Source organism: Danio rerio, chromosome 22, assembly GCF_052040795.2.
Source record: "Danio rerio strain M-AB ecotype USA chromosome 22, GRCz13ab, whole genome shotgun sequence".
Classification (NCBI taxonomy): domain Eukaryota; kingdom Metazoa; phylum Chordata; class Actinopteri; order Cypriniformes; family Danionidae; genus Danio; species Danio rerio.
This window is the reverse complement of record NC_141042.1, coordinates 8,935,342-8,962,971: the sequence shown is the minus strand read 5'-3', so window position 1 is coordinate 8,962,971 and position 27,630 is coordinate 8,935,342. Positions and strand designations below refer to the sequence as shown.

Here is a 27,630-nt window from a genome sequence, read left to right as displayed (position 1 = left end):
ATTCTGATGGTGGGAAGTTTAAATTCCTGAGCCGAACACGCTCTCTCAGTGGTCAGTGTTGTGAGTCATTCGTGACGTGTCCACTGACGGAACTCCCATCTACAGTACAAATCTCTCAGTACTTACACTACCATAACTTTTTCAAGCTAAAAACTGAACTGCTGAAAGACAAAGGGGAGAAAACAACGAGGATGAATCGTAAAAGAAAGTTCTTCACCGAAGAGGTTGTGCTGTTGAACGATCAAAGCAGCGACGAGGAGACTGAGTTTGAGGACAGTGAGGACAGCGACGACGAAATGCATGTGTATGAAACAAACGAACCTATTTTATACCTGTAAGTTGCATTCTATTACATGTCCAATTATAGTGATATACAATTATTCCGTTTCATTTTGAGAGAAATGCTCAGTGAAAAGCTGAATAGAAGAACTAACATTGTGTTATGGTTATAGTAGTCTTATATATTTGAGATTTTGTTCAAACCAATACCATAATGAAATCGTATGGATAAAAACAAACAGCCATCCAAAAATCTAGATATTTGCGGACTTATGTATATATAAATGATCACATTACCTGCTATTTTTAGTATGGCTGGTATAAAAGCAGTTTTAAAACAAATTTAAATGACATTCTCAAAATAAATTAGTTATCAGAAATTAGTTAAAACTATTATGGTTATGTTGGAAAACATGGTCCAAGGTAATACAGCTCTTGAGAAATATTTAAAAAAGTATAAGAATTTTATAAGACTTATAATTTTGACTTATTAGCATATATATAGAGTTTATTTGCAAACAGAAAGATAACCCAGTTTTTAGTTATTTATAGTTATTAATTAATTTTCCAGATCTGGCAAAGTTTTGGAAAATTTATTTATTTATTTATTTTTTTGGAAAAGTCATGAAAACAGTTATCTGTATCCTTGAATACATTAACTTCTTTTCTGTGCTTGGCCAATCACAATCTCTCACATTATTAGTGCGGTGTAAGCATTATCTAAATCAATTTTACATACATATATATATACACAAAACATTTATATATATATATATATATATATATATATATATATATATATATATATATATATATATATATATATATATATAAATGTTTTGTGTTTTACTATATGCTGTAATAAATTTGAACATGCATTATTTTTCTTTTACCACGCATATGTAGACATTGCATGAAACATTGCAAAAATCATGAAGAAGTCATGGAATTTTAGTAGTAAAATTATGAACCCTGATGCTAGTTACAAAATTGTGACTTCTAAACACTACTTATGTGTACGATTTTATGATGTTTACCAAGAAATGTAATAAGAACAAAAAAAAAGATTTGTTTTTGTGAAGTAGCTCCTACAATAACAACATTTGTTTCTTTTGTCCTATTCCGTATGGCCATCCATTAGCATGAACTGTTTCTGATTAACATATGCATGACTGAACATTACCAGTACGATTGGCCATCAGCTTAAATATTTCCATCTGTGTAACAGTAAGAAAACAATCTGAATGCCCGGTCCATCAGCTGCATGATAGCCCATTAGCAGAGTACAATCTGTATGACTAGCCATATTGCTGCCTTTACTGATTGTATGACCGGCCATCAGAGTGAATTTGTCAACAGGAAGGCAATTTTCATGGGGCCTGTTTCAGTAAGAAGGTTCAAACAACTCAGAGTTTAAACTTGAACTCTGAGTTGATTTACCGAGAGATTAAAAACTGAGTTTTCGGTTTCAGAATAGCTGATCTGAGTTGGGTCAATCAACTTCGAGTAGACCAACTCAGAGTTAAGCGCGCACACCGTGACTTTAAAAAGGCATTATCAATAGAGCATAGACATTACGAGTGACTATGGCAATATCTTATAAAAGAGATCACCATTTCTTTCTCCAGCTGAACTTGATGTTCTCATGCAAAGTTATAGCAAATATGAGCGTATATATTTGAAAAGAAGCAACCATCAGTGAAGAAGAGACAGTTAGCGTGGGAAAACAGCTGCTCAAGTTATTGCCTGATTTCACTTTTTAAGTATTTAAATATTTAAGTATAATAAAATAAGTAATGTAATTTGTGACGTTTATATTTTTTTTCTAAACTTTTTTATACATTTATTAGTGCACTTGTGTGCCTGCCTTTTTTATTGATCAAGTGATAGAGGTTAATATAACATTTAGAAGGTAAGCAGTACTAAAAATATTTTTTAGAAAGAATAATAATCCCATTAATCTAGTTACAGTGCATGTCGAAGGTGAATTTAATTATTTATTAAAAAAGGATAAGCCATTCTCGTACAGTTCTTCTGTGTGTGACTAAAATGTAGGCAATAGCTATGTTTCCATCCAAATATATTACATAAATTTATGTGCAAAACTTATGTGCGTCACTTCCTGATTAAACTGGCGCCAAATATCAACAGTAAAAACAGAATTTACTGTGGTAGAAGAAGCTGCGTCAATTAATTCTTTATTTAGCCTAATTAATGTACTTGCGCCTCGATGTCAGAAGACTGAAACACAATGAACACGTGGGGGCGTCTGAAGCCATGAAACGCGGAGACTCTTGACACGCACCAGACGTTCGGAGGTAATTAATAATATACAATAATACTGAAACAGTTAAGGCATTTTACAATGACTAAAACAATATTTAAGACGTGTTACAGTGTGCTCAGCCTGCTGGTTTGTCCATTTACACACATTTTCATTATCATATGATCATGATCTTTTTTTAATGTACATACTGTAATTTGTTCAGTAAAAGTGATTCCATCGTAGTTTATGCGCACATTTTCTATCGAATAAAAGTTTATCCTACTCAGTTATGCGCGGTTTTTATGCATATTTTAAAAAGTTATGTGCATCATGACGTTTCTATCAATCGTTTTTATGCACGTATCCAAAATAAGCATAAAAATAGGTGGGTGGAAACGTAAGGCTAAGGCGAGAAATACCGCTTCATCTTTAAAAAAGGGGAGGAGATCGACAGAAACTCTGAGTTTAGAGAATAAAACCTGCTTCTGACCAGGTTAGATTCACAGAGTAAGTTACCACAGTAACTGACTCTGAGTTAAAGTTACCTTTCTTTCAGAAACAGGCTTGACTTACCCTGCTTTCTCGAGTTTGACAAACCTGCCATTTTGAAACGGAAAACCCAGAGTTTCTCTCATTTCAGGGTTAAAATACTCTGAGTTTTCAGTTAACCTCCTTTCTGAAACAGGCCCCTGGTCCTTTAGGCCAGTGTTTTTCAACCCCGTTTCTGGAAGACCACTGCATGTTCTGGATGTCTCTTTAGTCTGTCACACCCATTACAGGTCTTTCAGTCTCTGTATTGAGCTGATGATATGAATCAGGTTTGTTTGGTTAAGGAGACATAAAAAATGTGCAGAGCTGGTGGTCCTTCAAGGACATGGTTGAGAAACACTGCTTTAGGCAGTAAAACCAGCTTTATGATCAGCTGTAAATCTTCAGCAACTACTTAAACACAGCCATAGTTCGCTATGGAGTTACGCAAAAAAAAGATAATCGGCATGTTCCTAAAATCAGTAAGAGTAGGGTATATGCAGAGCTAGTGTTTCTTCCCATACTGATAAACATCCGGTGAACAGTTAATGTCCCTTTTTTCCAGGTTATACAGTTCCTTTTACAGCATCGATGTTGTAATGTAATTACACTACAATCAGTTAAACAGACTTTGACATTCATTTAGTAGCTCAAGTGGTTGTTTGTTTAAGAGTAACGTTAAATCAATGAAAGTAGTTATGTCCTCTGTTAGATTTACTGTGGCCCAATCCCAGTTCTACCTCTTAGCCCATAACCTTACCCCTTTGTTTTGTATGTTCACATGTAGGGGTAGTGGTGTCCCAGTTCTCTTTAGCCTGAAGGCATAGGGCTAAGGGGAAGGGCTAGATAGCCCTTGAAAGCAAGTGTTCTGTCTGCGGACTGCAAGATGGGGGCGTAAGATGAAAGAGCGTAACTTGTTGTTATCAACAACTCTTTGAACCAACGAGATGTTGTTGGCAAGGTGGCGAAATACCAGAGAACATTTTCAATAAAATTTTCAAGAAAATAGACATATGATGATGTGTGCAGGTGCTGTCCCATTTCTTAGGTGTAAATTTTGAAGCCTTTCCCCTTCACACTCTATTTCAAGAGCCAAGGGGAAAGGTTACAAAAATAGAGTTGGAATTGGGCTTGTTTCTCTTGTTTGTGCCATATTTAAAGTTTACACTTAAAGTAAAGTTTCCCTGAGAAGTTGTGCATGAGAATCGTAGCTTTTGTTGAATTGCGATCTCAAGTTCATTTCAAATAATCATGCAACCTAAAAAAGTATGTTCTTTATTTACAATACTGATTGTATATATTGTTTGTTTTATCTTGCAACAGGCATTTAGCTGAATCTTCTGATGAGGAGTGGGATTTTAACACCAACCAACAATCAGAAAAGAAGTTGATGCCTTCAGATTTACCAGACTCGCTATCCGTTTCATCAAGAAAAGGTCTCAGGCAATCAGCAAGATTGAGAGCCAGCAAAACCTGTTCTCCACCTGTTCCTCGTACACCCGAGGAGGGGTGGAATAATTCAACTGATGAGGATGTAACACCTCGGCCTGCAGTCTTCAAAGCATCTCGAAGACCAGGGCCACAGTTAAACCCCTCTGCATCGTACAGTGTATTGAAATTGTTCCAGCTCTTCATCTCTCCATCAGTAGTGCAGACAATTGTGCAAAACACCAACGCCTATGGAGCCAAGCAACAAAAAGCCAAGTCCCAGTGGAAAGATATCTCCTGGATCGACCTATACTCTTATCTGCTGCTTGTGATATACATGGGCATGTTTAAAATGCATTCGCTGACAGATTACTGGAGGAAATCTGACACCTTTAAAATCCCATTTCCAGCCGAAGTCATGTCTGCAAGGAGGTTCTTCTCCATCTCCTCCACTCTGCATCTGAGTGATCCTGAAGCGGATGCTGAAAACAAGAAGAAAATGGGAACACCTGCCTACGACAGCCTCTGCAAGATCAAGCCCATGTATCAACAGCTAAGAGAAGCATGTAAAAAAAACTTTCACCCCTTTCAGAACAACACCATCGATGAGAGGAAGGTGGAAACTTAGCCTAGAAATCTTTCTGTGTTGTCCGACTCGCTTAGTGCATACACATGGGACTTCTTCATCCAAGAGAGTAAATCGACACGACAGTTTCCACAGAGCAATAAACTGGGTTGTGAGTCTGTCATGGAGCTTGCTGACGAGAAGATGTTGGGAACGGGCTACAAACTGTTACTCGGCAAAGTCAACACAAGTCCAGCACTTTTTAGAGATCTTCTGAGGAAAAATATTTGGGCTTTTGGGACTGTTCGGTCTAATAGGCCGGGATACCCTAAAACCACGGTCAACAAGCTTCCGAAAAAAGCCCCTAGAGGCACTCATCGATGGCTAAGAGAGGAGGACTTGCTGTTTGTAGAGTGGAATGATAAAAAGGAAGTGCGGATGTGTTCCACTATGCACAGAGGCAATGGAGGGAGCACTGTGAAGAGGATCGTGAGGGGCAGCAACGGACCACGGACAACTGTGGATGTACCTGTTCCGGAGTGTGTTGTAGAATACAACAGGTTAGTTGAGAGAATTCAGTGTCATTAGTTTAAAAGGGTATTTTTAGTTGAAAAATGAATTATTTACTCACCTCAAGTGGTTATAAACTTTTGATGGATGTCTACTATGAGGCAATGCCTACAAGAACTATGAGTTTTTCTTAATGACAGTCATACAAACCATTTTCTCCTTTGTTTGGCATCAGATTATGCGCTGCTATCTCTGTTTGCAGAGTTCTGATTGGGGAAGATGGCTTTATTCTTAAAGTTAAAGGGTTAATCCCCCCAAAATAAGTAGAGTCTGGCTGCAGATTTGTACTTGCACTTTCATCCTCTATTTATACGGGGCTTCAGCATCAACGCATGTAGTATGTCTGAAGTTGGGGCTGACGTGATCGTCATAGCAGCGTCAGCCAATGAAATTAGTCAGCAATCGGCTACTCTGCGCTGGTGTATTTGCATACAGCGATCTGATTGGCTGACGCTTCTGTCTGCTCTTTAAAAGTTAAGAAAGTCCCAACTTCTGCAGCGAGCAACGCCACTGAAGTGGCACAGACGGATCCACAATGCAGTTCGACAATGCCTGACATTACCCATTTAAAGTGAATGGAAGCATTGACGCTGACGTCCCTTGTGAATAGGGCGTTAGGCTTGTTCTCCCGGACTACCATGCTTCCTCGGCAAGTAACGTCATTTACAATCGACACGTGTGCCGGCATGCATGAAAGCCCTTCAGTAATTTAACTTAAAAGTGTCCCTGAGCGAGAAAATCCTTGCGGTAAGGGATTTAATTTAAGAGTGTTGCAACAAACTTCGTATTGGTCACCCGTAACTAGTTTTCTTAGCATTTCACTGTAGTTTCGGGCAACATAGTGCTGCAGTAGCTATAGCTATGTAAACAGATCATAACGAACTCAGAATGCTTGCCTTACAACAGCTCTGCAGAACAAATCATCCATGCCATTTTCTTTCCGCTAAGCGAGTCGAGACATTCCCTTATCGAGTCGATATCGACATTACGTTTGGAGGACCTATAAAACTGAGCTGCGATCATATAGAGATTTTAAAGCTGCACTGAAACTACGATTTCACAAGGATGCACTCCTGCGTAGACGTGCTAACTTATCAACATGTGTACATTAGTTTATTTATTAAATGGTTTTATTAAATTATTAATCTACAGTCCTGTATGTCTTTTATCTAACACATTTTATTTGGGTGAGAATGCTTGCATTTTGAGTGCTATTTGTTCATTTATGGGAGCTGATTAGGTCCCTTAATGTTTTAAGAGAAAATTGTAAAGGGGAAATACTTAATGGCAGCCTTAAATTCCTTAAGTTGATCTTTTTGGCTTTTTTTGTTAGTGTTTGCAACCCAATTTTACCAAGGGTACCCTTAAGCATCAAACTGGGGGTTATTTTGGTTAAGGACTTTCATGGAAGGGCAGGATCTGTCATGATATAGAATTTAAGAACTTAGAATTATTGGACAACGTCATCACTGACAACGCAAACGAACTGGAAACTTCCGATTTGTGTCGATTGCAAGTGACATGACTGGAGAGTGCAGGTGTCAACTGTAAATGACGTCACTTGCAGAGGAAGTGCGGTTGACTGAGAGTGCAAGCCTGAAATTGCAAGTGCAAATCTGCAGCCAGACCTTTCTCCCAAAAAAAGAAGTTCATCTTTGGGAACACAATTGAAGATATTTCAGATCAAATCTAAGAGCTCCCTCATCCTAGACAGCAACAATTACAAGATATTGAAGGTATCGTTCTGCCTTTTTCAGTCTAGAGTCTGATCATTTTGTTATGTCTTTTCAGGTGCGTGGGTGGAGCAGTTGCAACGGAAACACTCTTCCGCTATTACTCAGTGTCACACAAGACAAGAAAGTGGTATCGTAGGTTTTTCTACGACTGTGTGGACATAGCCATCGCAAACGCCTTCGTATTACATCGTGAAATGGCATCTACAAACAAGCAAAAGCCAATGACACACAAGCAGTTCAGAGAAAAACTCGTTGAGGAACTTGCCATATTGGTGCTTCCAGACGTTCCATCATCTCCTCCGTCTCCTCTCGAGGACGCTCGGCACTTACCAGGATACTTTGCTTCAGACAGCACCAAAGGAAGGCGCAATTGCAAAGTTTGTGGACAAAAAAACACCAATTTATTGCAAGACTTGTTTAGTGGCGATGTGCTTTCAGCCGAAACGTGACTGCTTCTTTGCTTGGCATAACCAGCACTGACCTCTTCATTTCACACCTCAAACATCTGATGATGGACAGGAAAATAGTTTCTGAAAAGTTGTGTGCTTCTAGCAGGTGAGTGGGCTTTACAAACCACCTGTAGGACACACTCTTTTCTCTTCAAATTGTTTTGTCTAGATCACAGGTGTCAAACTCAGTTCCAAAAGGGCCGCAGCTCTGCACAGTTTAGTTCCAACCCTAATTAAACACACCTGATCAAACTAATTAAGTCCTTCAGGCTTGTTTGAAACCTACAGGTAAGTTTGTTGGAGCAGGGTTGGAACTAAACTGTGCAGGGCTTCAGCCCTCCAGGAATTGAGTTTGACACCCCTGGTCTAGATCAAGGGTTCCCAAAATATTCAACCCACGACCCCTAAAATAACAATGCCAGTGACTCACGACCCCCAAATTCATCTGAGGTGGTTATAGATGTACAAATGTTGCACACACAACAATAGCCCTATATGAACACAAGTATATTGACAAAAGCAAAGTGCAACAGTCTAACAACCATATCAGTTTTATAGTCATTTATTAATTTGTTTATTTTATATTAACCTAAGCTAAAACGACTGGTGGGCACAATGTTTTCAGCACAAGGCTATACTTGAATTCATTTTGGAGACCGCCAATCTAAGATCATCCTCAATGTTCAGTTGTGGCCTTTAATGTCTTCGATTGCCATAAAGGTGTCAGAAAGTTTAACCTGGTGCTGTAAAATTAATATGCTGCAGCTGACGCTACTGCTGTGTTGTTAATCTAATGTAAACACACCAATCCTATGAAAATAATTGAAAGGCTGATGGCTTTCCATTTGCATGTTTTTGTTTTTATCTATTAAAAACTACTACATTTATCTTCAGTGAGTTATGGTTAAAATATAGTAATTCTAATAGTTTAACAAAATTTATTTGACTTATGGAAATCACCAAGTGACCCCCTGTCATTGTCCCGCGACCCCCACTTTGGGAACCACTGGCCAAATTAATCCATGTACAAAAAAAAAAAAAAAAAAAAAGGCAGGAATTTTTAAGTTCATTCATTAATTTTTCTTAGTTTTGGCTCAGTCCCTTTGTTTATTAGGAGGTCGCCACCACTGAATGAATCGCTAGCTTATCCCGCATATGTTTTACACAGCGGATACCCTTCCAGCTGCAACCCAGTACTGGGAAACATCCATACACATTCATTCACACACAAACTACAGCCAATTTAGTTTATTCAATTTACATACAGCGCAAGTCTTTGGACAGGGGGAAACCGGAGCAACTGGAGGAAACCCACGGGAACAAACGGGAGCATTTTTAAACTAAATAAAATTTACTTTATTAGTCTTTCTAAGTTGAATTATGTTAAACTAACTTAAAGTGACACATTTAGTATTTAGAAACATGATTACAAGAACTATAACAGTTATAGATAGCAACAAACACATGCTGTTTGTTTAAAAGGTCAACTATGATGAAAATCATCTTTTGTAAGTTGATTGGACAGTGATACCTAAACTGTGTTCAAAGAGATTGCAAAACCATTTGACACTTTTTCAAAATAAAATTTAGATGTGTCATGAGTGCAAAAAAAACAAAACTGATTTATAGGTTTTTTTGTTTATAAATCATGTTATGCACTGAGTACAATTGCAAAATTCAAAAGCGTTGTCAGAAATTACAACTTCGTTTGTAGCAATCGCTCAGAAATATTACCGTTTAAGTTTCAGATGCGGGCGTCATGGTGGCGCAGTGTTAGCGTACAAAGAATGAGGAATTCAATGCTTACAATTTTTTTTTCGGTAGAAAAAAAAAAAAAAAAGGGCATATAAATGACACAAAATTTGCATAAGATAAAGGATTCCAAAATTGCATACATCCTTATAGCTTTTTTATTTTTAAATGTCTTTTAGGGTTTCGAAATAATGCTTAAGATCAATTTTAAATAAATGAATGCTAGGTTTATCATTGCACCATTTTTGTTTGTGTACATGGTACTCCCCATTTTTAATCATTCAATTAATAAACAAATTTTGCTCAAAAGTTTTGTTATTCTTTTTTTAAAGATTAATTTTTGTTCTTTTTGTCGTTATTAGATAGGACAGTATTTAGAAGTTGGAGAGAGAGAGGGGGTAGGGTAGGAAAAAGCCTTTGAGCTGGGATTCGAACACGGGACGCCCTGACGTGCTACTGCACCATATGTCGACGTGCTAACCACTAGGCTATTGCGTCAACAAAGTTTTGCTATTCTTATCTAAAAGTGCACAGAGGTTCCATGTAATTTTGTAACAACTTGTTTGGTGGCGCAGTGTGTAGCACGATCGCCTCACAGCAAGAATATTGCTGGTTCTAGCCTCAGTTGGCATTTCTGTGTGGAGTTTGCATTTCTCCCCATGTTTACACGGGTTTCCTCCAGGTGCTTCGGTTTCACCCACAGTCCAAACACATTTGCTATAGGTGAATTGGGTAAGCTAAATTGGCCATAGTAGAGCATGTGTGATTGAGTGTGTGTGGTGTTTCCCAGTGATGGGTTGCAGCTGGAAGGGCATCCGCTACGTAAAACATGTTCTGGATAAGATGGCGGTTCATTCCACTGTGGCGACCCTGGGTTAATAAAGGGACTAAGCCAAAGAAAATGAATGAAGTTTCAGGTGCGAGCTCCAAAAGTATTGATGCAGATCAACAGGTTAACGCCACGTATAGGAGCATCCATCGCTATAACAAATACAAAAACAGACACAAAAAAACTAGATGCAAAAACTTTATTTATCATCACAGTTCTCATGTATACATATTTTGAGGTTTACAGTAAACACGAAACAACCTGTTATTCCCAATAACGGCAGAATGATCAGCAGTAGGCCACTTTAGATCTCCATAATAAAATTAACATATTAACATTAGATCTCATGACAACTAATAGCAAAACTGATACAAAAACAAAGTGTAAAATGCACATTATTATAATTTAGCAGCACGTTTAATCAAAAAAATGTACAAAAAGTAAAACACAGTACTTGATTTTAAGTATTTCAGCACTGAAGCAGAAGTAAAAGTACAGCAAACTGTGGTTTCTGCTTTTATTTGGCTACATACTCTGAGAAAGTGCCTTTATAGATACACAATTAAGCAAGTCCCTTAAACAGGAAGCAATAAAACTGGCCAAAAAGTGACATCTGCAAATAAAAATAGCCTGCCATGTACACTTTAGCTTGAAGGATATGTGAGAACACACACATTCACATTAACTTAGCAGATGCACCTTTTTTATATCATGAATATTTACAGAAATTTACATCAGCATCCTGAGAAACTCAAGTTTAAGCCATGTATAATAACTATACAGTATATACTCTGTCATTTAATCAGTACTTCATCATTAATGAGTGTTTAGAGGCATAGATATGCATATAATGTATATATTTATGATTATTAAGATGATTCTCAACTGTATTTGCCTTTAGGATGTTTAAAAATTAAAATAATAAAAATTGTAAATGTTATGAACAATTAAATAATAAAGTCTAACACAACCAACCCCTCAGTTTTATTATTATTTTACTGAATGTACAGTGTAGCACTTTTAGTTTTCTCTACACTGCATCTAAAACGATGTGTCCACAAAGAGGGGTTCAGTCATTCATATCATTCAATAGAGCTTATCATCTTAACAAAGCATCTCTTATCAAACTGTAATAAATCAGCCAATATCAGAAGCAGTTGTCACTGCTTGTCCACCTCTCCATAGTACATAACTGTCAGACAGGTTCAGGTACATTTAATACTTTTATATTTTAAATGATGTCAACAGAATTATCCAATTTCTGTGCCAAATTGATTGAAGCATTAGCATCTAGCATCAACAGAAAATCAAAATGGCTACGGCATAAACTCCATGTGTTTAATGAAAAAATGTTTAGGATGTCTAGATTTTCAGATTTCCTTAAACAAAAAACAAACTTAAATGTGGATCTTGGAACAGCAAGATATTTACTGTTGTGTTTGATTTAATGTGATAAAAGATCTATTTAATGCATTCAATAATTGACAACAAATTCATAAATTAAAACTTTGTGTTGGTGAAAATGTTAACTCTTTAATAAGTTTAGAGTGTGTTTTTAAATGTTAAATATATATTGAGTGTGTGTGCATAAACAAAGCCAATGTGATAACACTGAGTACGCTTACATGGACACCAGTAATCCATTTCTAATATGATTAAGACAATACTATAATAATAATCTCTAAAATTTATATAGCGCTTTTCTGGACACTGAAAAGACTTTAACAAATTGGGGGGAATCTCCTCGTCCACCACCAGTGTGCAGCATCCACCTGGATGATGCGACGGCAGCCATATTGCGACAGACCACACATCAACTGATTGGTGGAGAGGAGACAGAGTGATGAAGCCGATTATGATATGGGGATGGTTAGAAGGCCATGACGGACAGAGGCCAGTGGGCAAATTTGGCAAAATGCTGAGGTTAAACCCCTACTCTTTATCGAAGAACATCCTGGGATTTTTAACGTCCACAGAGAGTCAGGACCTCGGTTTAACATCTCATCCTAAAGACGGCGCTCACAGAGCAGTATAGAGTCCCACTCATCATACTGGGGCATTAGCATCCACACAGACCACAGGTTGAGCGCCCCCTGCTTGTCTCACTACTTCAAGCAGCAATCTAGCTTTCCCATCTGGTCTCCCATCCAGGTACTGACTGGGCGCTGCCCTGCTTAGCTTTATGTGAAACCAACATGTGTGACCAAATGAAAGTTGCAGAGAGACAGCTGCCGGCAATACTCTGATTAAGAGTCCTACATTTAAACAGCAATTTTTGCGTACCATTATCCGACAAAAGTCCTATTTGAACTAAACAGAAATGGAATTAAGACATGTGGAGTGTTCATATTTCAGTCGCATTATTGAAGTGCATCACAGACATGTAAACACCAATCTTTTTTAAGTCATGTAGGATTTCCACCCCATTTTGCGACGATAGTCACCCACGGCCGTTTGACACTATTCTCTGCACCTACTGGCTCAGTGAAGGACCACAGACACACACACTGCAAAATGTAAGTTTTTTTTTTCCTTACAATGCGGTATCAAATTCCATTAATACCACTAACACTCTTCCAGCAGTTCATACTCACATCCAATATCTCGTTTGTATTGGAGGGCATGCATGAAATGTTCCTGAATAAAAGTAAAAGTGCCAAATTGCAGTTAAAGTCGACAAATTAAAAATGAAACACTTAAAATCACATGAAACTCCAGAGGAAGTGTGGATAGTGTGTTGACATTAATCGAATTATGTGCTATAACATGTAATACGGGATCATGAAAGGAACATTTCAAAAAGCAACTCGTGTAAAGACCTTAAACCTATTGTCAGAAATCATTCCATTACTGATGTCCATGAAAACATAATCACTAGCCCCTTTTACACATACAGACTTTTCCGGAAAATTGCTGGGAATTTTCCGGAAAGGTGTGTATGTGTGAACAGGCCCTTTTTGAAAATACCGGTAAATTCGTTCAGGCTATTTTCCGGAAAGAGAACTTGTAACATTACCGCTAATTTGCCGGAATGCTGCGCTGTGTGATCGCAGAAGGAAGATTGCCGGAAACAGCGCGTGCACGTCTAGAACCAACTGATGTGAGACGTCTGCTTTAGCCAATCAGAACAGTCAGACGCATTCAAGTCCATTTGGTTTATGAGAATAAAAACCTTTGAATATTTTCCCAGACACATTTAGCTGCTAGAAGTTAGTCTGATAATGTTTATATGTTCATCTTAATGCCAACTTTGTAAATAATTATGGATAAGATGCTTATGATAAGCTGTTGTTTACCTACAAGCTCTGCTTACTTCAGTTGCTTGATATGTCACGTGTGCCCATGAGCGCCAGCATACACACACACATCATGTACATCTCGACATGTGAAAGTGACATGTGAAAGTGTTCCTCCATATGTTTTCATTGAAGTTGTTCACATTACTGATCCATCCACAGAGTTTGTACTGTAGTCAAATGTTTACAAAAACAAGCGCAGCTGTTTAGAGCTCATTTCTGGTTGATGATGTCAGAATTTACCAGTACTTTGAAATGGATGTGTGAACAGTCTTTCCTGGAAAAATAAAATATGTAACGTCCTCGCCTGTGTGAACATTGCTTTTTTTTAATTTACCGGTTAAGTCGTTCAGAAAATTCCAGATATTTACCGGTATCACTGTGTGAAAGGGGCTAATGTGTTCTACTAGTACTTCAAGTCTAAAGCTGCGTCCCAAACACTATACACTATGCACTATGTACTTATGCACTTACACACTCAACAGGATAGTATGTGTATGTAGTGTCGTCCCAAATGGCACACTTATGTTTTTTTTACTAAGTGGAAATTCAAACCGTTTCCCTAATGACATTTGACGGTTGCCAAATCAGTGAAATAAACGACCGAATTAAACGACCGCCCCTTCCGCTATGTAGGCAAACCTGTGGTCGTTGAGTGCGTGAAGTGTCCATCATTCCACACTTCATTTTACCAACTGAATGAGTGCATCATCAGGGTAATTAAAGTGGTTTCAGTGTGAACACACTACTTACACTATTTATACTACAAAATGGCGTAGAATAGTGCACAAGTATGCGATTTGGGACGCAGCTTAACTTTTCAGATTCAAATCAGACCAGTCGACTTGTGTAACAAACTGAAAAAGTAAAGACCAGCTTTCTAAGACCAGTCCAAACAGTTCATGCAACTGGAGCTGCACTTCTCATCAACGACAGAAACTTTGCATATCCAGCAACCCTTACTCTGCAGCTGACATTTTCCAGTGTTTTCAGTTTTAAAGTCTATGATGGTCAAAGATCCAGTCTGATTGTCCAGCAACAGTCTGTTTCCCAAACTCCTATGACGATGTGTTTTTATACAGACATTGTTTTTACAGACATGTTTTTATACAGATGGCTCCTCTTTACATTTGTTTTGACTCTGTAGACTGAAGGGTCTTGTGTTCTTTGGATTTGTTAATTTATTCTGTTTCATGAAAAGACTCAGTTGAACAACATTTTATCAATAAGACAATATGAAAGTCAATATTTCACACTACTATGCATTTCTACTAAAACACAGGAAGCTTGGTAATATTGTTGAAAGAAACACTCACCTTTCTCCTCCTGGCCTCATGTATGTCTCAGGGTTAGGTGTGCTTCCTTTACTGAACCAAACTGTGAATAAATGCAAAAACACTAAACAATGACTCAAGAACATCGCCGTGCACATCTCAACAGCTATGTTACCATCCAAAAATGCGAATGAACTTTATGCGCAAAGCTGGATTGCCGCATGAAAGATGTTTGAATAAAGCAGCGTTTGTATCAAACGAGTCAAAAAGAACAAAATCGTCACTTCAAATGACTTGCGCTTCAGAAAATAATCCTGACACGCAGTGAAAGCGCAGTGGCGTTTGAAGGCGTGAGACGTGAAGCACAGACGCTCTTGACAGTTCTGGATGTCATTAATAATATGATAATACTGAGATGGTTAGGGCGTTTTAGAAGGACCAAAACAACCTTTCAGATGGTTTACAATGTGCTCAGTCTGCTGGTTCATCCATTCACACACATTTTTTTATCATCACATGATCTCTTATAACAAAATCACATGACCTTTTTTAATGCACATACTGGAATTTGTTAGGTAAAAGTGTTCACATCGCATCTTTTCTTATCGAATTAAAGGTTTATCCTACTTAGTTATGCGCATGTTTTTAGGCGCAATTTCAAAATGTATGCGCATCTTGGCCTTTCCATCAACCACTTTTTTAAGCACATATCCAAAATGCGCATAAAAATAGGTGGTTGGAATTGGAAACATAGCTACTAATATCAGTAGCCATGTTTCAATCCGAAGATGCAAATTAAACTTATGCACAAAAAATATTTGCTTCCTTTATAAAAAAAAAAAAACCTTTGCAAATATTTTTTGAAGCAAATAAAGAGAAAAATGAAATATGCTGCAGTAGGAAAAGTTATAATTTGTCTTGTATAACAAACTACTTGCACCTCAAACATGAAAAGCATTAAACATGTGGAATCTTTTAGACGCATTAGGCACTAATTGGGAGCGCAGATGCTCAAGAAAGTTCTAGAGGCAATATTACTGAAGCACTGTGATGACAGATTTGGGTGAGGGATTTTAGAATGACCAAAACAACATTTTAGATGAATTTCCGTCCATCCATCTCTCTCTGTCTGTCCATCTATCTATTTATCTATCTGTCAGTTAATCCGTCCGTCTATCTGTCCATCTATCTATCCATCCGTCCGTCTGTCTGTCTGTCTATCTATCTGTCTGCCTATCCATACATCCATCCATTTATCCATCCGTCCGTCTGTCTGTCTGTCTGTTTGTCTGTCTATCTATTTATCTGTCCATCCGTCCGCCCGTCCTCCCGCCTCTCTATTCATCCGTCCACCTGCCCGCCCATCCATCCATCCATCCATCCGTCCATCTGCCATCCGTTCATCTATCTATCCATCCATCTATCTATCCGTCTGTCCATCTGTCCGCCCGTCCTCCCGCCTATCTATTCATCTGTCCGTCCACCCACCCATGCATCCATCCATCCATCCATCCGTCCGTCCGTCCGTCTGTCTATCCGTCCGCCCGGCCACCTGTCCATCCGTCCATCCATCCATCTATCTATCTGTCTGTTTGTCTGTCTATCTATTTATCTGTCCATCCGTCCGCCCGTCCTCCCGCCTCTCTATTCATCCGTCCACCTGCCCGCCCATCCATCCATCCATCCATCCATCCATCCGTCTGTGTCTATCCGTCCGTCCGCCTGTCCATCCATCCGTGCATCTATCTATCTATCTATCTATCTATCTATCTATCTATCTATCTATCTATCTATCTATCTATCTATCTATCTATCTATCTATCTATCTATCTATCTATCTATCTATCTATCTATCTATCTATCTATCGGTCTGTCTGTCTGTCTATCTACATAAGACAAGTTCCTGTTGTGGTCAGTCTGCTCTGTAGCTTTGAACGGGGCTGTAGTTGTGAAGCAGAGTGCTCAGGTGCCATGAAGAAAACAATGTGTTGTGGTCTAATTTGCTTCAATCACAGGACATTTTTCAGAAACAACAAAACAAATGCTAAGTAATTCACAAAAAATTAAAAAAGCACTCTCTAGTGAATTTGTCATCTGAAATGTGCAATGAAACGTAACCAGAGCAACGTATTCAAAATTTAGCAAAAATGTAGCATAATGCACATATTTACAATGAGCCTGGATTGCAGAACAAAAAAAAAAAGGTACTTACCATTCCTTTGTATAACAACCACAATAACCACCATTATCACAAAAGACACCATGAATACTATAGCGACGGTCATCCAAGTGCCTTGTAAACAGGATTTCGTAACCGCTAAAAGAAATGTTCAGAAATTAGCAGAGTTTGGGAACACTTCTCATATTAGCCTGAACACAACACAATCAAATTTACGATACTCACCACTAACAGTAACGTTGAATGTCCTGTATCTGGTCAAAGTGTTATTGCTGATCTGTAGTTTGTAAAACCCAGAGTGTTCTAGCCTGATGTCTTTGATGATCAGAGATCCAGTCGGTTTGTCCATATCCAGTCTGTTTTTAAACTTCTCATTTTCACCATGATCAAAAAACTCTTGGGGGGCTTCTCCATCAATTTTACCGATGGTAGTCATGCTGTTTCTACTGTATACGCCGGGTTTGGTTCCTGCGAATCTCCACAGTATCAGAACATCTTTCTGTACTTGAACATCAGTGTTCAGAGTGATTGAACCTCCTTCACTCACTACCTTTTGGATTATTTTATCTGCATCTGGATCAAACACAGCTGAAAAACAATCACAGTTGATTATTGCGCTGTAATTGCATCATTATATACATCACAAAAGATAGACATCCTTTAAAGAAGAGCTGCAAAAAAAAAAATTGTGATTCTCAGTTTAGCCAGAATCGTGCAGCTCTACTTTACAGTCTGTGTGAAATCAAAATAATCTGTGCAAGTTAATTTCCTGCAAAAAATGTAGTTTTGGTAAGCTTAAAATAGTCTGACCATTTTCTTCTGTGTTTAGTGTGGTGGCAATTCTCTGATGATGTCAGTTTGACGCTTCAGCCACAATATTCTTAAACACGATCCTTTTACCTTTAGTTTGCCATACGCTTATTTCACGCGGCCGCCATTTTAAAGAACCAAAGCGAGGCTGCGGTGGGAAGAAACCCGGAAGTATAGGACCAGCACTGTAAACATTGCAGTAACATGACATGTACTACAAACCTCCAGCTGTTGCCGAAATTTCAAAATGCAGAAATGGTGTAAACATCAGTTTAATATCATTCAGTTAATTTAATTTAAACAATTAAAAGCAGTTTAGAATCAAACAACATCATCTCAGTGATACGCTTAAGGCCATGTCTACACTAATCCGGATAAATTTGAAAACGGAGTTTTCCTCTAAAAACGCTTCACGTCCACACTGTCATTTCTATTCGTTTTCCAAAACTTTGTCATCCACACTGAAACGACTACAAATGCTTACAACCTGTACTGCGCATGCGTGAAACGTAAGACACTTCGGCACGCGTCATTTCCGGCTGACGTTTATTTTCTTTCCGGCTCTTTGAAACGTTGCGGCAAAATGTCGAGGAAAAGCACAGAGTTTTTTAAATGGACTGACAATGAAGTAGAGTTGCTGCTTCGAGTAACACATGAATACAAAGTTGCAAAAGAGAGTGAAAATGTAGACTGGGAGACATGCCAAAACAAATACGCCGATATACTGGACCGCCTTAAAGAACAGGATCCTGCTGATGACGCTGCGTACCCACACAGTAAGGACGACATCACTAAAATCATACTCACAACGAAAATAAAGTAAACGAATTAGTAATATGACTGAGTGTCACATGACAAAAAATGCGTCATCGTTTTCGAATGACTCCGTTTTCACGGTCTACACTACGACACGAAAACGGCGTTTTAAAATTTATTCACTTTGGAGATCGTTTTCAAAAAGATACGTTTTTGTTTCCTAAAAACGCGTCTCAGTGTGGATGGAAGGGCAAAATGGAGACAAAAATATGCGTCTTTAAATGAAAACGCATTAGTGTGGACATGGCCTAAGTGTCCTCCTAGGCTTCAGTTCATGGCACTAGTTAAACACAGTGGGGACGCTTTCCTGCTTCAGCCTATGTAACCCGGTGAGCAATAAAACACTGCAGTCCTCTGCAGCACACCCTCGTGTTGTCTGTAATAGTGTTGTCCCGGTACTGAAGTTTTAAACCCGGCTATTTCCCGCTAACATGGAAGCGCGGAGGGTGAACTGATGACCTTCTCGGCCAATGACAATAATTTCTGTTGAACACGTGACCACAATGGCAAATTAGCATTGTTTTAAGCCATCAACAGTGCCTTAATGTTCGCTGTAAATTTATGTTTTTTCTTTTAATTCAGTATCGTGACGAGTCTAATATAATGAAAAAAATCAGTTTATTAACTCGAGTTTGATAAATGGCATCTAAAACGTGTGTTTGGGAAAGAAAACATCAGCTAACTAGTGCCATTTCCCTTAACTTAGATGAAAATGAGCTCTGATATCCCTTATATTCACCATTCATTCAGAACGGACCTCGGGGTCACCTGGAAGGCAGTGGAATGATACATTTTTGTCACTTTCTCTTCACTGATAAGATATATAGCCAGTTACACAACATTCCTATGCAACTCCCAATGATACTTCCGGGTTTCTTTCCACCGCAGCCTCGTTTTCGCTTTTAAAAAAGGCGGCCGCGTGAAATCAGTCTATAAGGGAATGATGCGCAACTAAAAGCTCCACCCCCTAATCAATATTCTGTTTCAGTTGGAAGTACATCAACATACTGAGATAAACGTCTCAGCAACTTCTGGTTCATGCAGACTTTAAAATGCATATAAAACATTGTTAATATATTATAGGATGGTTAATGTCTTACTTAATGTGCTTTACAGAAGGCCTGCACAATATATCGTTTCAACATAGCTATGTGTGCATCTGCAATAGTCACAACGCAAGATATGCAATGTTGAGTCTGTGACTGAGCATTTCAAGTTTTGACCATTTGGACATAAACAAATATGTTTGCAGGGGTAACAAAGATTTGTAGAGAATTTATGCAATTTCTGCCAAAAACAAATTCTTACTTTCATTTTTGTTTTGTTTTTAGTCCAAATATCGACATTTCAAAGCAAATACAATATTATTTTTATCCATCTATTAGTAGCTTCTGAAGGTGAAAACAAAACAGTATTTTTACTTGATCTTAAAATTATGAGGTATTTGGACAAAAACAAGAAAGCAAAAGTTAGAAATACATATTTAGCATTGTTATTAAATTTTTTAAAATACTGTTAGACTCCCTAGAAAACCCAAATAGAGCTATTAAAATTGTCTGGTTAAACTGTATTCATATCACAATATTGCAGAATTTTTTTTTTTTTTTTCGCAAAATTAGATTTTTCCAATATCGTCCAGCTCTACTTTACAGGTTATACAAACTAGGATCTGAGATCCGATCACAGGGCCATATGCTCAACCCAAGCAAAACATTTATATAAATGCTTATTGTGAGTGCTGACTATTTTAGGTATGAATTATGGGCCTGTTTACGCAATTATTTTAATCTAAAAACTATTGTGATATTGTGGTCTAATTTGCTTAAAAGGCGTGTTTTTATTTAAATAAAAGGATAAAGGTTTTTCCAATTATGTTTGTATTAGAAATTTCTATAACACTTGAACATGATTTGTAAAATAATAAACATTTTATTTCATTTTCAAAATAAATCATTTACTCACACCTTGACGTTTGAGTTTCAGTTGTGTTTTGTACACAAAATTAGATAGGTAGATGGAATTAGATAGATAAGGTAGTTGACAATCATTATATTCCACTGTCATTTTTTTTCGTACTATGGAGGTCAACGGGTGCCAGCAACAAGCATTTCTCAAAAGATCTAATTTTGTGTTCAACAAAAGAAAGACACTCTTACAGGTTTACCCCTTGTGTACTGTTCCAATTTACTAACCTGTTATGTCAAGTTCATGAATGTTTTTGCCCCATTGACTTCCAGTATAACAACATTTTTTTAATTGCAAAGCCATGACACCAAATATTTATGCATTCTTGATTGTTGGTGTTTTTTCCCTGTTGGGAAAAGGAACTTTAAATTTTTACTGTTGATCATCATTTGGCACCATTAACTTTTTAGATAGGCCTGTGAAATAGTTTTAAATGGAGTTCAATGGAGTAAAACAATATAGCATGTGTGCATCAATACACTTACTTTGTTTACTACGTTCTGAGAGCTGAGCTGTTTATTCTATTTTAACTTCAATTTATTATAATGAATTTACTTACATTTAGTAAATTTGCAAATACTGTAGTGTTTTTTTATCCTTAATTTAGAAAATGTTTCAGTAAATAACAATAACGTGATAGTTTGTTGTGGTGTACTACACGTATAGTAACTAGGAATGCTTGCGTTTTTAGCCAAGTAATGGTATCAGTTAAACGATTAAAAAATATTATTTTATATATATTTTTAAGTTGGTTGCATTAGGGGCCAATCATAAAGAACGCGCTTTTTGCGTTGAAAGGCCCATCTTTTAAAAAGGTTTACTAACAGCTGAGAGTGTTTTGCACGCTGCTTATGAGCCCTGCACGCCTCGCGTTTTTGCTGTTGCACATTGTGTGCTCGCAGTTGAAATAAGAGTCAACCCTGAGCAAAAAAAAAAAAAAAAAAAAAAAGCATATTACATCAGTCACGTCTTTGTCATTCTTAAATCAAATGTAATCAGAGGCGGTTCATTAATTAATGCAAATGCTTGTTTTCTGAAGCGATCAATTAGCCTGCTATTTTTATTTGACAGAAGAAAAAATGTATGATGGGAAAAAAAACGCCAGTTCTTAAAAAGGATTCAGTCAGTGTTTTCGTTTTGTAAATTAGTCATTCACGTGAAAAATATTTAAGGCAGGCCTATTTATTTAATGTTTTATTTAGATTATTCTTTATTTCTCTGCTGTTGGAAACACTGCAAGTGCATGAAGATGTTAATATATACTGTGTGCAGTTGTTTGCATGGAAATAAATCAGTATTTTAAAATGCAATATTTAATGTCAGACACATAATAGACATTTCAATAATTTATTTTTTTAAATAATGTTTTAATAATAATCTGACCAGTTAATGATTAATATTCGCTTACGAGTTTCAGTTGTTGGTTGGCAAAATTAACCGAAATGAGCACCCCTATAGTAACTACTAAAATAAATCAATTGTTAAAGTAAACTTACTCCTACCGTCTACGTGTGATACCGTTACCATTTTGTTGTACTAATATTAGCTATTCAGGTGTAATTTAAGGTTTTCAGGGGCTAATAAGGTCTCCCTTACACTCTCACATACGCTTCACTCGTTAACCATATAATTTTAAGCCAGAAACAAAGTTTTTTTTTTTTTTTTTTAAACTGCAACTGATGATCAACAGTAAAAATGACTAACTGTCCCTCTCCCCAACAGGAAAAAAATGTAACGATCAGGAATGCATAATTATATCGTGTATGTCTTTGCAATCAAAAAAAAATTGTCATTATAATGAAAGTCAATGGGGCAAAACCAGACACGAACATAACGAAAGGGTAGTATATTTTTCCAGAGTGTATTGTTGAATTTTTTGAACAATTTCAAAGCATTTTCTTAAAATATGTGTCATAATAATAGTTGTCACCAAAAATCATTCCATTTGCTAAAACACAAGCGAACGATTAAGACATTAAGCCTCAAAATCACCCTAAAGTGGATGAAAACATGCCAAACAGCACATAAGAATGAGCATAAAAGGGTTAATTGTAGTGTTTGGGTGAACTACTCTTTTAAATAAACAAACAAATAAATAAACAAGCCTGGTAATGGTAATTATAGTGCTACTCACCAGATACAGTCACATTAAATCTCCTTATGTATGGGGATCCACTTGTGCTGGTCATATCCACTTTATAGACTCCAGAATGGTTGGTTCTGATGTTCCTGATGGTCAGAGATCCTGTGTTCAAATCTATCTCGAGTCTGTCTTTGAATCTCTCATTACCATCAGGAAACGAGAATGGTTTGCCCCTGCTGAAAAAAGCTATGACCGCATCTTCAGATCCATAAGTCCACAGTATGGTTTCATATTTTTGTGTGTCCTTCTGACAAGTGTATAGAGGGACAGAATCTCCCTCCATCACTAACACCGACTTCACTCCGTTTGTCTCAAAACCAAACACACCTAGAGAACAGATATATAGTAACTACAAGTTAAAATGAAATAACACAATGAACACAGAATTAGGTGACACGGTGGCGCAGTGGGTAGCGCCTCACAGCAAGAAGGTCGCTGGTTCGAGCCTCGGCTGGGTCAGTTGGCATTTCTGTGTGGAGTTTGCATGTGGGTTAAACGCGTGGATTTCCTCCGGGTGCTCCGGGTTCCCCCACAAGTCCAAAGACGTGCTGTCGCTGTCGGTGAATTGGATAAGGTAAATTGGCCATAGTGAATGTGTGAGTGTATGGGTGTTTCCCAGTGACTGGTTGCAGCTGGAAGGGCATCTACTGCGTAAAACATATGCTAGATAAGTTGGTGGTTCATTCCGCTGTGAATGATAAAGGGACTAAGCCCAAAAGAATATGTATGAATGAATGAACAGAATTAAATAACTGATGTGATTAAATGTCAGTCTTCGACTCAATCTAAATACTTAAAGATGGACAGCAGAGCATTAACAAAAACCCATTTGTGGTTCTAAACATAACGAATAAAAAATGACCATGGTTTTACTACAAGTAACCACATTTGTGCCATGTTTAAGATATAGTAACAATAGTCATATGTAAACGTGTAATAGCTAATGTTGCTATAAAATACTGATAATAGCCATCCAATGCCTCAAAAACTTGTTCTTACCCACATTACAATATTTTCTACTTATATTTACTGCAGCACATTATAATAATAATCATCAAATTGATAAGCTGTGATAAATACTACATTTACAAGTTACTACAGTAGTCAACATTTAAAGTGGATTAAAAAGCTTTTCCAAATTGCCCCAAGACAATAATGAGTGCTGTAAATAAGTTTGACAACTTTGATGGAAGGTTTTGATCTACTTCAATTGTTGCCAACTGTGTATTAAACTAGTAGACTGTGGTATGCTGCATAATATAGAGTTTGCTATAATTGTTAATGTATACACCATATTATAAAAAAACTGTAGTGAACTGAAAACTAAAAATAGTTGCTGTATTGTGGAAAAAAAGATGCTAACAGTGTGTTTTAGTGTATTATAATGTAGTAAAATGGTTTACAACAGCTGCTCTTTTTAGCAAATGACCCAAAAAAAAAAAAAAAAAAAAAAAAAAACACAGGGATGGTTATAAGGTCTAAAATGCCCCTGAAGTAACTACTTTACACTACACTACAAAAAAATGGTAACTGTATCACACATACTGTACAAATTTACTTTAACAATTTAACTAATAGTAGTTTATTTTAATATAGTAGTTACTAGACTTGTAGTAGATCACAAACTACCACATTATTGTTAATTACTGATATATTTTCTAAATTAAGATTCAAACACACTACAGTATTTGGAAATTTACTAAATGCAAGTACATTTATTATAATAAATTCATTCATTTTAAAGTACAGTAACATACAGTTGAAGTCAGAATTATTGGCCCCCTTTGATTTTTTTTTTCTTTCTTTTTTAAATATTTCCCAACTGATAATTAACAGAGCAAGGACATTTTTACAGAATGTCTGATAATATTTTCTTCTGAAGAAAGTCTTATTTGTTTTATTTTGACAAGAATAAAAGCAGATTTAAACAAACTTTTTAAACACCATTTTAAGATCAAAAATATTAGTCTCTTTAAGCTATATTTTTTCGATAGTCTACAGAAAAAAAACATTGTTATACAATAATAATTACCCTAACCTGCCTAGTTAATCTAATCTAGTTAAGCCTTTAAATGTCACTTTAAGCTGTATATATCCAGCAAATATCATGTACAATCATCATGGCAAAGATAAAATAAATCAGTTATTAGAAATGGGGTTTTTAAAACTATTATGTTTAGAACTGAGTTGAAAAAAATCTTCCTTCCGTTAAACAGAAATTGGCAGAAAATAAATGGGGGCTAATAATTCAGGGGGGGGCTAATACTTCTGACTTCAACTGTATATTTTTAATATCCTACACTTTTATGTATAATAAGACCATGGATTTTTACCCTAAGGGAAAGTTAACAACTCGTAAAACATTAATGTTGTGAAAGTTAAAGGGGGTGAAGAATATTTAGGGTCTGTCACTTTTTTTTAATGATTATTATTTTTTTAATATTTATTTTTATTGATACAAGAATAATAACATCACTGCATTGAAGAAAAAATACAATACCAAAAAAAAAAAGAAGAGCGAAAAAATTACAAAGCCTCAATCATTAGATTTTAATAAGCTTTAAGAAACGTATTATTCTTATTATTAATAAGCTTAAGAGATTAAATATTGTACGAAATTTTAATAAGGAAAGTATTAAATATGGGTATTGTTTTTAGGAGTATGGTCGGTCACACATAAAATTGATATACACTTATTACAATAGCGCATTGATGGCGTCAGGACGTCCAACGTAACTTACGCAGCATGCTTAGCACACGCGGTGCAAGGTTAAACTATCGTGTCAATCCATATATTGAGCCCTCCATCCCCAAAATTAAGTTATTTTAAGGTGTTTACACGACTTATGTGACATTACTGCTGAACACTGTGCCACCATATACACCTTGCTTCCGGTATACGTGAAAACGAAAGTTATGAAAAATAAACAGACTTACCGTTTGCAAGAAACCAAACAAGCACAGCCAAAATTAGCTTCTTCATATTCCTGCACATTTTAGTCGTATTTTATGGTATTAATAAGATAAACGCGATTATTTACGCCGTTTCCCAAACCACTCCCACCTCACTGAAAATGAGACAAAAACACGGAAATCTGCCTGAAGACTAGAGACAGACACCGAAATTCAGAGAATTCATAAGGTGCTGAAAAAACAAAACTGGTCTGTTCGCGTTTTGATGGAGGGTAAAACGCAGGTATAAACATCTGCAGGGAGCAGCATCCTTCTGTTAAACATTAGCTACTAGCGTCTCCTAGTGACTGGAAATAGTATATCAGTTTAAGGTGGTCAATTTCTAGTATAGCATATATAGTATATGTAAAGGAAGTATGAACGTACCTAAACTTAAATCGCTGCATATATATATATATATATATATATATATATATATATATATATATATATATATATATATATATATATATATATATATATATATATATATATATATATATATATATATATAAATTCTTATTGGTTTGTAATTCCATCTTATTAATTTAAAAAACTGAGGTATAAAGTTTTTTTTTTTTTTTTTTTTACAATGTGTTTGAATTATCTAAAATTTCACTGAAACTTTCCAAATTTCATGAGCAGGTTTTGTTGAGTTGGACAATGCTGTACAAACATAACTTCAGTCCTCATAATGTGTGATTGTGGAACAATCGCTGTTTATTACAATTATTTTATTATTTTATTTATATGCAACGCAATTTGGTCAGAACTGCATATTTTGGATAAGACTGGTTGTTTTGTTAGTTTCAACGAGCTTACTATCTTTAAATTTAATTGTAAAAAAAAAAAAAAAAAAAAAAGATTATTTGAAAGTACTTAGATGTATTCTCTTACCATTAATTCATATGTTAAAAGAGATCCTGTCACACCAAAAATGATGGATACTAAATTAGGCAAGTTAAACTCTGTGGACAATAAATGTACAAATATGTTTATTAGAAAGTGTTTAATACAGCTAATGCTATCCTGGTCCTATTAAAAGCAATTATATTTACCAACTGTTTTAAAAGAATTAGGTTGCAATTTTTTGACATTTCCTATTCCTACAAAATACAAAGAAGTTCATTTTAAAATTATATATGATATTTACCCTGTAAAAGAGTTTCTGAGAAAAAGATTTAATGTGAATTGTAATGTTTGCCAATTCTGCAATACTGATATTGAAACTGTTAAGCATCTATTTCTATATTGTAATTTAGTTAGTCCTTTCTGGACTGATGTGGACAACTGGATAAAAATATATTTAAAGGTTTCCTTCTATTTGTTGGGACAATGTGAAATATGGAGTACATTTGGACAGCAAAGATAATGACGTAACTGCAAATTGTTTACTTATTTTACTTCAATTCTTCATTCACTAATTTTTTCTCACAAATTTTTTGAGAACAGCTCCTCAATTGTCTGTCTCTAAAAAGGAGTTTCCCACCTATGTAGAAGCTTTAAAAATTATGAAGGCTGAGAAGGCTAAACAATTGTATGATTTGTTTACAGAATATGGTTTTATCTAACCCCTTAGAGAGTTTCTGTTCGATGTCTGCACAGTAAATTGATCTTTTTTGTTAGTAAAGTTATTTTTTGTTGTGGTTTTTTTATGAAATTGTATGGCTTCATATTTGATTCACTGTGTATCTGACATGTCTCAGTCAGTTTGTGCAAGATTATGTTTGGCCTAAATTGTTATGTTTTTGAAAGGCAAATAAATAAATAAATATGCACATTATATGTGTGTG

General features: G+C 36.4%; 3 protein-coding genes and 1 long non-coding RNA gene across 6 annotated transcripts in view; 2 read left to right on the top strand and 2 right to left on the bottom strand.

Moving 5' to 3' along the window:
• Window positions 1-27,630, top strand: part of LOC147838394 (uncharacterized) — a 900,722-nt gene that overhangs the window by 789,584 nt on the left and 83,508 nt on the right. The window lies entirely within an intron of this gene.
• LOC147831497 (uncharacterized) lies at window positions 48-11,925 on the top strand. 3 transcript variants are annotated; one of them, XM_087303786.1, is made up of 6 exons: window positions 48-334; window positions 4,397-5,436; window positions 5,812-5,872; window positions 7,428-7,997; window positions 8,128-9,093; window positions 10,277-11,925. In XM_087303786.1, the coding sequence occupies exons 1-2, from the start codon at window positions 192-194 to the stop codon at window positions 5,127-5,129; spliced, it is 876 nt and encodes a 291-aa protein (XP_087159912.1). In that variant the 5' UTR covers window positions 48-191; the 3' UTR covers window positions 5,130-5,436; window positions 5,812-5,872; window positions 7,428-7,997; window positions 8,128-9,093; window positions 10,277-11,925. The 3 variants fall into 3 exon arrangements, with proteins under 3 accessions (XP_087159912.1, XP_087159911.1, XP_087159913.1); XM_087303785.1 differs by lacking the exon at window positions 10,277-11,925 and having other exon boundaries at window positions 8,128-9,882; XM_087303787.1 differs by lacking the exons at window positions 5,812-5,872; window positions 10,277-11,925 and having other exon boundaries at window positions 4,397-5,626; window positions 8,128-9,882.
• On the bottom strand, window positions 3,740-9,426 carry LOC147838396 (uncharacterized). The gene is made up of 4 exons (XR_015521667.1): window positions 8,181-9,426; window positions 6,304-8,064; window positions 5,821-6,255; window positions 3,740-5,439 (listed from the first exon to the last, which is right to left on the bottom strand). It is a non-coding gene; the product is annotated as an uncharacterized LOC147838396 (long non-coding RNA).
• si:dkey-182g1.10 lies at window positions 10,588-26,147 on the bottom strand. The gene is made up of 6 exons (XM_087303707.1): window positions 25,823-26,147; window positions 22,877-23,212; window positions 17,377-17,739; window positions 17,185-17,289; window positions 15,015-15,075; window positions 10,588-14,884 (listed from the first exon to the last, which is right to left on the bottom strand). Exons 1-6 carry the CDS (start codon window positions 25,878-25,880, stop codon window positions 14,875-14,877), a joined length of 933 nt encoding a protein of 310 aa, XP_087159833.1. The 5' UTR covers window positions 25,881-26,147; the 3' UTR covers window positions 10,588-14,874.